Consider the following 14914-nt stretch of genomic DNA (forward strand, 5'->3'; position numbering starts at 1 on the left):
GACATTTGTAATAAATCAGCCCCAGATGGAACTGAGTTTTATGCTGAATTAATAATGATAATAGATTTTATTTATTGAGCACTTTTCATTCAAAGAATCTCAAAGTGCTTACAAGATTAAAACGAGTTAAAAACAGGTACAAATTTAAAAACTCAGAGACGGAGAAGCGGTGAACAAACACGCCGGCGTCCTCTCTACTCCTTAGCGGCTAAAAGCTTTCCTGAATATGAAGGTTTTTAGGCCTGGTTTAAAATTGTCCAATTAAAGAAGCAGAAATCCTCGTACAGAGCCTTGTGGAACTCCTCGGTTAGTCAGAGAATCACCGTGTTCATTTCTGAAGCGTCTTTGAGAACAAGAGAAAAGGAAGTCCGGCCGTTTTTGATTCAAGGCTTTTCAAACCTGAGAGAAAAATATGGGACGCACACAATTTTTCCCTTTTTTAGCCAATTGAGTCCATTTTTATCCCCAATGGGGCCTGAATATTCACATTAGGGTTCATAATACTTCATAATACTTCATAATCCCGGAGGTTTGTGTTTCTAAGGCTCCATCGTTGGAGCTTTGGCTGTAACTCTTCTCTCCAACAGGTTCCAGTGTTTTGTTCCAGTGTTTATCTTCTCTCCTCTTTCCTCTTCCTCATATAAAGTGTTGTTTCCACAGTTTCTTCCTCATATAAAGTGTTGTTTCCACAGTTTCTTCCTCATATAAAGTGTTGTTTCCACAGTTTCTTTCTCTTCCTCACCTGAAGTTTGTTTTCCAGTTTCCCCCCAGAGTCAGCAGGAAACTCTCCCTCTTCCCGGCTCGTCTGAGCCCGTTTTCCCCCGCGAGTCCATCGGTAACAAACGTTATTTAATCATCAGCTTCATCCATTCATGCAGCTTCAGCTTTGCAACTGGGACTACGTTTACATGCAGTCAAAGTTCAGGTCAATATTCTCGAAATGTCGAGATTAATGTTGAAATGCAATTTCAAGAATAACGTCAAAATTTCGTGAAAAAAGTCGAAATTTCGAGAATAAAGTTGAAATACATTTAGACTTTTCTCGACATTTCAACTTTTTTCTCGACATTTCGACTATTTTCTCGAAATTGTACTTCAATATAAATCTCGACATTTTGACTTTTTTCTCAACATTTTAACATTAATCTCGACATTTCGTACGTATCCCGTTAGGCTAATCATAACCAAATATTCAGTTAGAAAAGGAGTCATTTTTGGGGTTTTTAAAAACCGTTATTGGTGTTTACATGGCCGTGTGGCTAATTGCTAATATTCCGTGTTATTGCTAATATTCGGGGTTAATGCTAATATTCGGGGTTAATGCTAATATTTGGGGTTAATGCTAATATTCGGGGTTAATGCTAATATTCGGGGTTAATGCTAATATTCCGGTTAGAAGCGACTATTGACTGCAGGTAAACGTAGCCTGTTTGGCGGTTGTTGCATGTTAGCATGAGCCACGTTAGCATGAGCCAGTCAGAAAGTCGAACCGAGGATGATGATGTCACCGGAGGAGTAAGTTGGCCCCGCCCACGAGGGCAGCCATGGTTGGTTGTTTCAGGTCATGTGACCAGTCATGTGACCCGTCATGCTTCAGCTCCATCAGCGGCCACTCTTTTCCATTTCCATTTCATCATGTTTTTCTGTTTCTCTCCAACTCTACTCTTCTTTTCCTGGAAGACATTAGATCTAAAAAGTTCCTTGGGCAAATAGTACTCAGTTTTTTTTATTTGTTTTAATTTTTTTTCTTTATTTCATTCATTAAAAGAAAAACAAAACAGTTCAATATAATTGAATGAAAGGAAACAGAAAGAAGAATAAGCTGATTTTATCTGTCCATTTTTCCTTAGAAATCACATTTCAATTAACATAATAAAAAAAAAATTACAAATTATGCAATTTAAAAAAAAAAACACTTTCCAATAAACGTAATTAAAAAATAATAATTACAAATTACGCAATTAAAAAAAAATAAAACACTTTCCAATAAACATAATTTAAAAGAAATTACACATTACGCAATTAAAAAAAATTTTTTTTTTCCAATAAACGTAATAAAATAACTAAAAAAAAACAAAACTACAACAAAGTTATAAAATAACACAAAATAGCTGTCATCAAACATAGATAGTCGTATTCTTTTTTGATCTAAAGTTAAAAAAATATGACAATGGTGCTAAAAAAAAGAGAGAGAAAAAACAGATATTTCTGCATCAAACTGGATTTATTCTTCTGTTACAGTCCCGGCTCTGACTGATGTTTTTGTCTGCTCAGCTTTTCTTATACGAGTTTTACAGTCCTAATGTGATAAAGCAGCTCAGACACGTGTCGGAAAACGTTTCCAGGGCCAGATTTGTCCCAAAGTTCTACAGAAACGTAGATTTGTTCCAGATTTGTCCCAAAGCTTTACAGAAACGTAGATTTGTTCCGTGTCTTGTAGATTTGTGACGGCGTTGAAGCCAAACGTGAGTAATGGAAAGATCAGACGTCTGTCTGGATTCAGAGTTTAGAAAGTATTTCTGAAGTTCCTACCAGTTCCTGCAGTAGATTCATCAGGAAAGTGTTTGCAGCTGCTCGGCAGGACAGTTTTAATCAGTTTAACATATTCTGATAGTCTAACACTGATACTAATATTGTGCTTGATCTACTTAAAGAAAATAAATCAACTTTTTGCATGGAATTATTATGTAGATCAAGAAAGTCTCATTTTTTTTATGTAAATAATTCATTTTTTAAGTACAGCCAGCTTGTGTTAAGTTCACCTTATTTATCAAAATTAAGTTGACTTTACTTGCAAATGAATTTTGTACAAACTAAAAAATGTAAAATTAAATTAAGGCGACTTTTTCGCATGAGATTTTTATGTAGATCAAAAAAGACTAGTCTTTGTATAAACTACTTCATTTTTAGTATGAACAAAATTCATTTGCAAGTAAAGTCAACTTTAATTTGTTTTTTATTTTTCCCTTTTTTTGTTTTGTTTTTTTCTTTTTTTTCCTTTTTGTTTCTTTTTTTCTTTTCTTTTTAGAGTCAAATTCATTTTGATAAATAAAGTAAACTTAACACAATTAAGTTAATTAGCAAATTAATTTGTACATACTAAAAATTACGTTTTTTCTAGTGTTTTGTATTTATCTTATGTTTTTATTAAGTTTTTTTATTAGTTTATAAAACAAAAAAATGAAGTAGTTTATACAAAGACTAGTTTTTCTTTATCTACATAAAAATCTCATGTGAAAAAGTCGCCTTAATGTTTTTAAAGTAGATCCAGATATTTTTTACTGTGTTTTCTACCTAAAAAAAATAAAGCATGTTTCATCTAAACATTGGTCAATCTGCCCAATAGATTAAAACTGTTAAAGGAAAAGTAAATATGTAGTTTGTGTGTAAATGTAAAGATTACTGGGATTACAGAAATATTGCACAAATGCAGATTAAGTTCAAAACTAGACGTTTTCATGTAAATAAACAAACTTCATTTTTAATTGTTAATATCACAGATTTAAATATGTGATATTTACATTGTTTTCAGTGCAGGATAGACCTGGTTTGGTTCTTGTTGTTGAAAACAAACCCGTGATTCCTGGTAAAAACCAGACAGATGTTAAAACTCCAGATGTTAAAACTCCAGCTGTTAAAACTCCAGATGTATTTCTGTATTTCTGGCTCTTCCAGCTGCATCAAGTGTGAAGTTTAACGGTTAAATGTGTCATTTCTAGTAACATCTGGTCATCAGGACAAAGAATCTACAGTTATTCTGTTATTGTTGAGTCTTCCTGGCGTTCGCTGGGGAAATTCTGTCCCGTCAGAAACACTCGCTCCAGTTCCTGCTGAGATTCCTCCGTCGTCCCGGTGCACTTTAGAAAACCCTCTGGTATTTCTAAAAGTTAAAGTCATTTCTTTAAACCACAGCCTTTTATAAGAACATTCCTGCATCAATAACAGAACTTGCAAGACGTGCAATCAGTGCACTTAAACAGATCCTCAGCCTGCACAATGATGACTGATTATTTAACGTTATGTAACCATCCAGGAAATTATGTTTTAACACAGCTGTGTGAACACATTCACAAATTCCACTCATAACAGGCCATAACGCAAAATAATAACAACAGTAATTTAAAAAAAACATTATCTCTCAGGTGGGTTCAGGCCATATTAAGCAGGCTGGCCTCTTACCTTAAGTTAAAGCAAGTCACTGCTAGCAACTTCCTTTATTGCAAGGAACTCGTGGGTCTAGAACAGGAAGTAGTTAGTGGTTACGATCCTTCTTTCCTCTGTTTTCTCCTCCATCCTCCATCCCTCCATCCTCCATCCCTCCATCCTCCATCCCTCCATCACCCGTCGTTCTGCATGACAGCAGCATGAGGTTCAGACGCAGACGTGGTTGGACTTTCTCCTGGAGAAAGACGACTCCAGTCGTTCTGCAGACGTCCTTCCAGAACCAACTCGTTCTCCCAGATCGACGTCGTTCTCCCAGATCGATGTCGTTCTCCCAGACGTTCAGACCAAAACCTCAAAGCATAGACGACAAATTGCGGAACCATTCAACCTCCACCCAGAAGTTCTTGCAGGGGCGAAAATCCCGGGGGGTTCGTGTGTCCCCCATCAGTAAAGCTGTCCCCCGCAAGAATAATTTCAGACGGAATTAATAACTTTTGAACAATGCAGTAGTATTTATTGAAAGTGCAATGTAAGCAGAGCTCATTGTAATCGTCAATAATGTGCTAAACATCTTTGAAGAGGGTGGTGGTGTAAGAGGTGAGTATCCACACAGATATAGTGACATAAGTTACAACAAACTAGGGGTGTAACATTATATCGTGCCACGAAATTTCGCGATACAAAAACGTCACGATACGTGTCGTGGAGGTGACAAAGTGTATCGTGATATTGGTTTATTAATATTAAGCTATTGTGTTGACTAGTAACGCGCATCCGACCGCGGCCGGACCGCGACCGCGCGGACCAAAATCTTACTCCGCTCAGAAGAAACTAGTACCGTTTTGAGCTCTGAACTTTTACTGATGTAAGGCTGGTGTAGAGTTAATCCTTACCTTATTAAATTAAACCTTTTTTGGGTCGTGAGTAGGATAAACACGGGGACAACTTCTTTTTTATTTAATTTTAGTTGTTAAATTTCTGGAAAAGATAAAAGTCAAATCGTACATGAGAGAAACTATTCAGTTTGTGTCTAAATATTTGTACTTGTATGAAACTGAAGATGCATAATGCAAACCTGACATTTACTTTTAGTTCAGTTTGTGGAAAATGGTTGGCCTGGCTTTCTCTTTAAAACTTAAACAGTTATAAAGCATTACAAACTGTAACAATAGGGCAAAGGCACAGCATTGTTTTGTATTTTGTGTCTTTCAAATAAGAGACAATTTTTTCCAGTCATATGTTCCTCATTCAAGGTTGTTAAAAAAGTACTGCTATAATATCGTATCGTTATCGTGACGTCAGTATCGTGTATTGTACCGTATCGTGAGATTAGTGTATCGTTACACCCCTACAACAAACATCCTATTTACAAAAAGCTCCAGGTCCAGGACGTCTGCAAAATATATCCTGCATTGTTGAAAAAGCTGCTCAGTTACCAGTGCTGTTAAGCTAGCTTAAAAGCTACAAATAGTGATAGTTACAGACGGAGAAGAGGAGCTGCTTTACTATTTACATTTGGTTAGAGACAGAGATAGAGAGTTACAATAACTACTGTTTTGTGGCATAATTGTCAGATGTTTGACAACACAATGAATTCTAGAAATTGTTTTGAGTTGGATTATTCTTTAAGGTATTTCCTTTAGTTTTTGGACTGTGGTGGAAAATGTCAAATTGCGGTAAAAAGCAGGCTACAACTTTTATTCCTGGCCCCCTCCCGGGAATTATTCTCTAGAATTTTTCTATTTATTGTCGCTGACAACTATGAAATGGGATTTTCGCCCCTGACTTCTTAATGATGTTCTGTTTGGAGAAATCTGGTGTTGAATTGGCTGAAGGTCAGAGCTAGCAAACGCAGGAGGCTTTACTGACGAGTTTCTACCTGGAAATGAAGTCTTGGAGGTATAGACCTGATCAGACCTGATCAGACCTGATCAGAACCCCCTGGACGGAAGTTCTTGGAGGTAGAGACTAGTGATGCACTGATTGTTCGGTAACCGAAATTGTTCGGCCGAAAATGGCAAAAAAACACTTTGGGTGTTCGGTGGAATAAGTGGGGAAAAACCGAACAATTAATAACGGCGTTGTAAAATAAGGAAATAGACTGGCCGCTCCGTAACGGTTGCACCACAAACATAAATCGTTGGCCAACCAAAAAGTAACCACATAAGAATTTTACCAACATTCACCAGGAGGTGGAACCAAAACAACATCATGCTGGAAATTAAAAAATGTTCAGTTTTTTATGTTCAATAAATATTTTCTACCTTGTAATTTTGTCAAAGATTTTTTTCTTTGAAAAGCCTAAATCAAATTTATTGGATTTATGCAATGGTGAAAAAAGTCGAAATGTTAAGAAAAAAAAGTCAAAATTTTGTGAAAAAAGTCAAAATGTTAAAGTCGAAATGTCGAGAAAAAAAGTCAAAATCTCGAGAAAAAAGTTGAAATTTTGTGAAAAAAGTCAAAAAGTAACCACATAAGAATTTTACCAACATTCACCAGGAGGTGGAACCAAAACAACAAATTAAAAAATGTTCAGTTTTTTATGTTCAATGAATATTTTCTACCTTGTAATTTTGTAAAAGATTTTTTTCTTTGAAAAGCCTAAATCAAATTAATTTGATTCATGCAATGGTGAAAAAATTGGCAAAATAAATGAAAAACTGCTGAAGAACCATGTTCAGTATTGTTCGGTATTCGGCCAAGTGTTTATTATTATTTTCGGTTTCGGTTTCGGCCACAAATTTTCATTTCGGTGCATCACTAGTATAGACCTGATCAGACCTGATCAGAACCTCCTGGAACTGAAGTCTTGGAGGTATAGACCTGATTAGACCTGATCAGAACGATCAGACCTGATTAGAACGATCAGAACCTCCTGGAACTGAAGTTCTTGGAGGTATAGACCTGATCAGACCTGATCAGAAGGATCAGACCCTCCTGGACCTCCATCATCACGGTTCCTCTCTTCCCCCCAGAACTAGGAAACAGTGTTAAACTCGACCCTCGACCGGACCGTCCGACTGCCGTCCTCCCCAAACTCCGGTCCAGCTCCGCCCCTCAGACCTCCACCCCCCCCTCTAAACTCCCGGCCAATGGCGGCCCACTTCCTGTCCAGCCCACCAAGACCCCCAGTAGACCTGAGAGACCTGAGAACCCTGAGAAATCTGCCGGTAATTTAACTCTCCAGTTTCTACGATTCTGCTCTCTGAAAACCTGCTGGTTGTTTGAAGCCTGGATTCTGGTTCTGCGTTAAATCCACGCCGCAGGTTGCGCCGCGTCGCACGCCACACCGTGCCTGACGTGCACCTTCTAATAATTGTAACTAGAACCCAACGCAGACCGAAAGGCTGTGATTGGTTCGCTTGGTACCAACGCATTTCCAGTTCGTGAAGCAGTCGTGAACTTTCAGATCTTTTCTTCGTATAGCCAGGCACATTAGTGAAACCATCGTTCACTTTGTGAGACAAGTGCCAAATTTTGCACAAAGTTTGTTCTAGTTCTACTTTTTCAAAAAAGCCTGTTAGCCACGCAAAAAAAAACAATATGGCTGCCGTTTTCCAAAATGGCCGCCACAAAAGCCGTTTTTATGTGTTTTTTGACCTCACAACGTTTCATCGCATTATGAGCTCGTAGATCGGCGATCATCAACATTTTTTATAAATGTTTTTTTTTTTAGATTTTAATCCGGTTAAAATTTAGAAACTTCATTTCTGATCGAATTGCAACAGAAAACAGATAATATTAGTCCAAATTGGCGCACAATCTTGAAAACTGGAAGCCATATTTAATTTGTATTGACATCATAGAATTTGTTTTGCCAAAACACATGATAAAGAAATCATTAAAATATGTTCAGCAATTCAAGTTCTACACCGACAACCTTGTTTTAGCTTTAGCTTTAGCCATCTTGAAAAACGGCCGCCATCTTGGATTTTCAGGTGGCTAACGGGCTTTTCTGCATTAGTAGGTACTAGGCAATGTTCATGCTAAATTTGGTGCTTGTCTCACAAAGTGAACGATTCTCCTAAAAACCTGACTTAATTTCCCTCACTAGTATGTATGGTTGTTTTTTTTGGGGGGGGGTTTGGTTTTTTGCACAATAGTTGTCCTTATCTCTATCAACTAGAGATGACGATAAACCATTCAGGAAAAGATTGCATACCCCTAGCGCTCTGGGGGGGTTTGAAATGGAAATGGAGTGACAGAGAAGTCTGAAGGTTCACGATGGCGTCGCGGCAACGGCGTCGCGGCAACGGCGTCGCGGCAACGGCGTCGCGGCAACGGCGTCGCGGCAACGGCGTCGCGGCAACGGCGTCGCGGCAACGGCGTCGCGGCAACAGCGTTGGTTTAACGCAGAACCTTAAATCAGGCTTTAGCGGAGAGAGTCTGTATTATCTCGGTTTTGTTTTTGAAGTCTGCAAATATGTCTGCAAACGGATTTCCACGCTTTATTATCTCTCCGGTTATAACAAACGTACAAACTTACCGGTTACCAACTGGGTACTCGGCTGCTAATGTAGCATGCTAATGTCTTTCCACATGACTCTCTTTGTTATTGCACAACTTATCGCTACAGAGCAAACATTTAGGCAATGAACGCAAATGATTCGCTTCAAGAAATGTTCAATCTTCTTTTCTCCTCAGTTATTTTTCTCTTTTTCCCTTTGGAAACAATCGCCGGTTTGTTTCCAACAGCGCCCCCTGCTGGTAGAAACGTGGCTATGACGCAAATCTTGAGAAATGTTGAATTTAATGTTTATTCTACATCTTTTACAGTGTGGAAAAGAATGTTTGTGTCATGTTTGTCCTCCTACAGAAACCATCGATTTCCATTTTCAAACATTTTTGAAAAAGCTCCAGGAGCCACTAGGGCGGCGCTAAAGAGCCGCGGCTAAAGTGGATAATGTGTTTATTCCTGGTTTGTTTAACCTTCTCTTTCCCTCACAGCCGTCGTCAGAACCCAGGACGGCTCTTCGCCGCTGCTGCGCTCAGCGCTGGCCAATGAGAGGGCTAACGCTAATCCCCGAGCTAGCCCCTGGGGTAATGACCTCACTTCCTGTCGGCCATGATTGTCTGTTTGTTCTGTCCGGCTTCACGGCAGCTTTTCCAGGAAGCGTTTTTCCCTCCCCAGGTCTGGCAGCAATCTTCCAGTCATGGCTGCGTCACCGCCGCCGCGGCGCGGCTAACGGTGTTAGCTTCACTGACTGGTTCACCCAGATTGCTAGCAAGACCGTCCATCCCTCCATCACATCTCCGTGTTTTCCATGATTAAACCCCATCAGACGACCTGGTCCTTCACTAACGCTGCTACGCTACCAGCTCGCTCTGTCTGCCAGTGTAGCTAAAGTTCTGTAACCGTGGCCCTGCACCTGTTTTTTGGTCTTCTAGGTCACGGCAGCGTCAGAAACCTGCCCCTGCGGCCTCATTACCCAGCAGCCCCGGCGGTGGCCACGCCCTCCAGAACCGGAGCCAGAAACCCCTTACTTTCCTTCTCTAGCGGACTTAGACCCGCCCACCCGTCCTCTAGATCCGCTAGCTCCAACCCGAGCTCCGGGAAACTCGGGGGTAAACTCCCTCATCCTTCTCTCTGAGACGCTGCAGCCTTGCTAACTCGAAGCTAAACTCCGCTAGTTTTCAGGCTCAGATTGACGTCAGTGAAAGAGTCTCACATGTTGTCACACGTCCTGATTTTGGACTGTTACCTTTAAAGTGAATCTGCTAGCTAAGCTTCCCGGGCAGTTATAGGAGGCAGATTTTGGCTAAACCATCACCTGCTTACAAATATGAGAAAGGGAAAAGATAAAAGCAAATTAAAATACACTGACTTGGAGTGTTATGTTGAGAAATCTTCAGTTTTCAGAAATCACAACCAAAATTGGCGAGCCAGCTAGGAGGATTTTCTGGTGTGTTTACACTTGACGAGTTCACTTTTACCAACATTTATAGACAATTTACAACATTAGTATCAGTATTATCATTATTACTATTAATTATTATTAATATTATAATAATGATAGTAATACATTTTATTTATAATGCACTTTACATTACTGAAAATCTCAAAGTGCTACAGTTTGATAATTAAAAGGAAACAGAAATAATAAAATCAAGATAAGGGATAAAAAGTCAAGACATGGCAGAAAAGAGAATAAAACAATTAAAAACAGCAACTAGGGGAAAAAACAATAGCTTTGTTTAGTGATAAAATGCTTATTATTATTATTATTTATTATTTATTATTATTATTATTAATAATTATTATTTGCAAGGAATGCAGAAATAAAGTGAAAGCAACTAGCATCGTCACTTTAGTGATAGCATTAGCATATGTGAGCATTAATAGTTTAGAGGTTTTGGCTTTTGATTAAAAACTAACTTGTTTGGACTTTGACTAAAACATGAGCCTAACTTATAAAAATATATAAACCAAAAACATTGTGAGATGTTTCCTGATTCCTGATTCCAATACCTGAATCAGCTGATACTAGATAGCAGATCAATATCAGTGCTAATGCTAATGCTAGCTCATCCTGCCTCTTCTTCTGCACCTGCTGAATAAAAACGAGACGTTGCAGGCGACAATGTGTGACTGGTGGTGGGTGTTTCTTTATGCTGATGATTCAGTGGTTTGATTTGAACAAGCATCGCTGCTCTGATCGTTCGATCGAGGTTAATCGTTACAGTTCGGTACCGGAACCATCGCAGCGTAAAGTAACTTCAGTTTTCAGCCGCTTCCGTCCAGCTGATTTGATTTGATATGAAGATTTTATTTCAAACATGCATGTTAAAAAAAAAAGAATACAAAAAAGTTACAACGCCCAGCATTTAGTTGTTACTATGTATGTATGTACTAATAGAAGTAATTATAATGTGTAGTATTACATTATCATTACTCTACTATAATACTATAATATAATAGAGAACAATAGACAGCAATGGTATAACAATATACTTGAATAACTATATAAGAGTAGATATACTGGTTCATATATTTACCTCCAATTATATACATACAAATTACTAAATCTATATATCGACATATAACTATAAATCAATATGTATTAATAGAGATATAGATATATAAATACTAATATATCTATATACATACCTACATATAACTAAGTATAGTAGCGGAGCTCCCAGTGTCAACACACCGTTAAATCCTGAACTGGCAGCAACCGGGTTAGGGCTTGGCTAAGCTAGGCTAGGCTAAGTTCCTTCCTGTCCAGGGTTGAAGGGCTTCCTTGGCTAGGCTAGGCTTAGACTGGCGACTGGTTGTTCTGGGTTCAGGTTAGCGCTAGGCTAGGCTAGGACTTCCTTGGTTGTTCTGGATTCAGGTTAGGGCTAGGCCTAGCTAGGCTAGGCTAGGCTAGGCTAGGACTTCCTTGGTTGTTCTGGTTCAGGTCCAGCTCTCAGAAACAGCTTCTTTTCCTCCGTAACGCTCACTTTTCTCCAGAAACAGCTTGTTTCCTCCGTAACGCTCACTTTTCTCCCAACAGCCAACGGCCAGCCGTTCCGGGGAATTTCCCCTCCGAGACCAGCGTTATGGTCCCGACCGCGACTGGGTAAAGAGATAAATGTGTCCGTGTGTGTCTCATCATTAACCCAGTCACCTCCGCAGCATCTCACCAAAGCTGCTGTTGCTGTTCGTCATCATCCATCGTTCATTAATCCTGTTACCTCCATGTTTTCATCCCTCCATCATCCATCCATCCATACGTCGGTCTGTCCGTCCATGTTGTCTTTTAGTTTCATGTTCATGTTTGTTTTGGGAGGCAGATTTTGGCTAAACGTTGGGGAAACTTCCAGCCCCAAACCTAAACCTGAACCCTAACCTTCACCTATTTACAAATATAAGAAAGGGAAAAGATAAAAGCAAAGTAAAATACATTGACTTGGAGTGTTTATGTTCAGAAATTTTGAGTTTTCACAAATCACAATCATAGATCTCACCTTTCTAAATTGGCGAGCCAGCTAGGAGGATTTTCTGGTGTGTTTGACGAGTTCACTTTTACTAACGTTTATAGACAATCTGCAGCTTCCTCACCCTCACCAAAGCTGTTGTTGCTGTTCCATCGTGTTCATTAATGCTTTTACTTCCATGTTTTCATCCCTCCATCATCCATCCATCCATCCATACGTCCATCCATTTTGTCTTTGTTGTTTCATGTTCATATTTGTTTTCATGTCAATCGAACTCCTGCAGGTTTCCACCAGAGTGTTTCTGCAGAGTTCTTCAAATAATCAAGTGTGTGTTTGTGTGTCTTGATTATTTGGGCTGTTTTCTCAGCATGCTAATGCTAGCTAACCTTCCCCAGGAGTTTTGGGAGGCAGATTTTGGCTAAACGTTGGGGAAACTTCCAGCCCCGAACCTGAACCTGAACCCTAACCTTCACCTATTTACAAATATAAGAAAGGGAAAAGATAAAAGCAAAGTAAAATACATTGACTTGGAGTGTTTATGTTCAGAAATTTTGAGTTTTCACAAATCACAATCATAGATCTCACCTTTCTAAATTGGCGAGCCAGCTAGGAGGATTTTCTGGTGTGTTTGACGAGTTCACTTTTACTAACGTTTATAGACAATCCGCAGCATCCTCACCAAAGCTGCTGTTGCTGTTCCATCGTGTTCATTAATGCTTTTACTTCCATGTTTTCATCCCTCCATCATCCATCCATATGTCCGTCCATGTTGTCTTTTTTGTTTCATGTTTCAATTGAACTTCTGCAGGTTTCCAACAGAGTTTCTGCAGAGTTCTTCAAATAATCAAGTGTGTGTTTGTGTTTCTTGATTATTTGGGCTGTTTTCTTAGCAAGCTAATGCTAGCTAACCTTCCCCAGGAGTTTTGGGATGCAGATTTTAACTAAACTTTAAGATAAACGCAAATTAAATTACGTTGACTTGGAGTGTTATGTTCAGAAATCACAATCATAGATCTCAACTTTCTAAATTGGCGAGCCAGCTAGGAGGATTTTCTGGTGTGTTTGACGAGTTCACTTTTACCAACGTTTATAGACAATCCACAGCATCCTCACCTTCTCCAAAGCTGCTGTTCATCCATCCATCATTCATTAATACTGTTACCTTCATGTTTTCATCCCTCCATCATCCATCCATTCATACATTGTTCCATCCGTCCATGTTGTCTTTGTTTTTTCATGTTTATCCTCAATCGAACTTCTGCAGGTTTCCACCAGAGTGTTTCTGCAGAGTTCTTCAAATAATCAAGTGTGTGTTTGTGTTTCTTGATTATTTGGGCTGTTTTCTCAGCATGCTAATGCTAGCTAACCTTCCCCGGGAGTTTTGGGAGGCAGATTTTGGCTAAACTTTAAGATAAAAGAAAATTAAAATACATTGACTTGGAGTGTTATGTTCAGAAATGTTCAGTTTTCAGAAATCACAATCATAGGTCGCAACTTTCGAAATTGGCGAGCCAGCTAGGAGGATTTTCTGGTGCGTTTGACGAGTTCACTTTTACTAACGTTTATAGACAATCCGCAGCATCCTCACCCTCACCAAAGCTGCTGTTGCTGTTCCATCGTGTTCATTAATGCTTTTACTTCCATGTTTTCATCCCTCCATCATCCATCCATCCATACGTCCGTCCATTTTGTCTTTTTGTTTCATGTTTCAATCGAACTCCTGCAGGTTTCCAACAGAGAGTTTCTGCAGAGTTCTTCAAATAATCAAGTGTGTGTTTGTGTTTCTTGATTATTTGGGCTGGTTGTGTAACATCAGCTACGTCTGTCTGTCTATTTCCATGGCTGGTTTTGTTTTACCAGCATTTAGAAGAAGCTTCAGGTTAACAATTAAAAGTCAGTTGTAACTGACAGAGTTCCTGGTTTAGCGAAGACGCAGAACAATAAATCACAGTATCTTCTGCATAAAAGTTGATTCAACAAGTCTCTTTTGGGATAAAAGGAAAAATAGGCCTGATTTCTAAAATAAAAACCCAATTTCAGCTTCAACGTCTTGACTAGATGCTGAATATGAGGCTTAAAAGGTAATGAATCATCAATTAGGAATCCAAGATACCGATATTGTGACACTGACTCAGTTTCAGAACCTTGAACAATAATTGATGGAGATTCTTGGATTTGGCCTTTGAGAAAGTGGTGAGTTTAGTTTCAGATCCAGCGGAGATTCTAGCTACAGATGTTTCAGCAGCAGCTTCTGAAATGAGGACGTAACGTCAACTAGCATCGTAGGTTAGCGTGAGCTAACGGCTAACTGTGATTGAGCTGATTGTTCTGCTCGTCTACAACACGGAGCAGGATATTAGATACGTCTGAAACATAAGTATGTACTCAATAGTATTTCTATCCATACTCATTCTGGAGAAATGTATTAGTGTGGATTGATGGACACTAGCTGAGCAGAAACTTCCCACCATGCAATGCAGCGGTGTTTGGTTGCTAAGTGCTACGCAGTTACTTAGCAACCAACAAAAATGGAGGATCATTTAGCGGTACAATTCAAATGTGAGGAATTAGCTGTGATTTCACTTTGGTTTCCATCAGATATTAACCAGATGATTCAGCATTTATCACATTATTGTTGGGGAGATGTGTTTGTTTACCAATGAGCTACAGGCAGCCAATGATAGCTAGTGCTAATGTTATTGTTTTAATAGCGACGCTGCTACCGCTGCTGTGACAGGAGCTGTGAGCATGGTAACAACGTCCGGATTAATGCTACTACTGATATTTACTCAAAAGCGTACTTTTTGAGTATATACGTTTTAAAAAA

General features: G+C 39.1%; 1 protein-coding gene across 1 annotated transcript in view; it reads left to right on the forward strand.

The window, feature by feature from the left end:
• The window catches only part of abi3bpb (ABI family, member 3 (NESH) binding protein b), a 74014-nt gene that overhangs the window by 34271 nt on the left and 24829 nt on the right, over positions 1–14914 (forward strand). Inside the window, exons 9-13 of the mRNA XM_061715805.1 lie at positions 761–835; positions 7140–7334; positions 9112–9204; positions 9553–9729; positions 11664–11729. Of these exons, the coding sequence (XP_061571789.1) occupies positions 761–835; positions 7140–7334; positions 9112–9204; positions 9553–9729; positions 11664–11729 (606 nt within the window). The remainder of the gene's footprint in view (positions 1–760; positions 836–7139; positions 7335–9111; positions 9205–9552; positions 9730–11663; positions 11730–14914) is intronic.

This window comes from Cololabis saira, chromosome 24 (genome assembly GCF_033807715.1).
Source record: "Cololabis saira isolate AMF1-May2022 chromosome 24, fColSai1.1, whole genome shotgun sequence".
In the NCBI taxonomy this organism is placed as follows: Eukaryota; Metazoa; Chordata; class Actinopteri; order Beloniformes; family Belonidae; genus Cololabis; species Cololabis saira.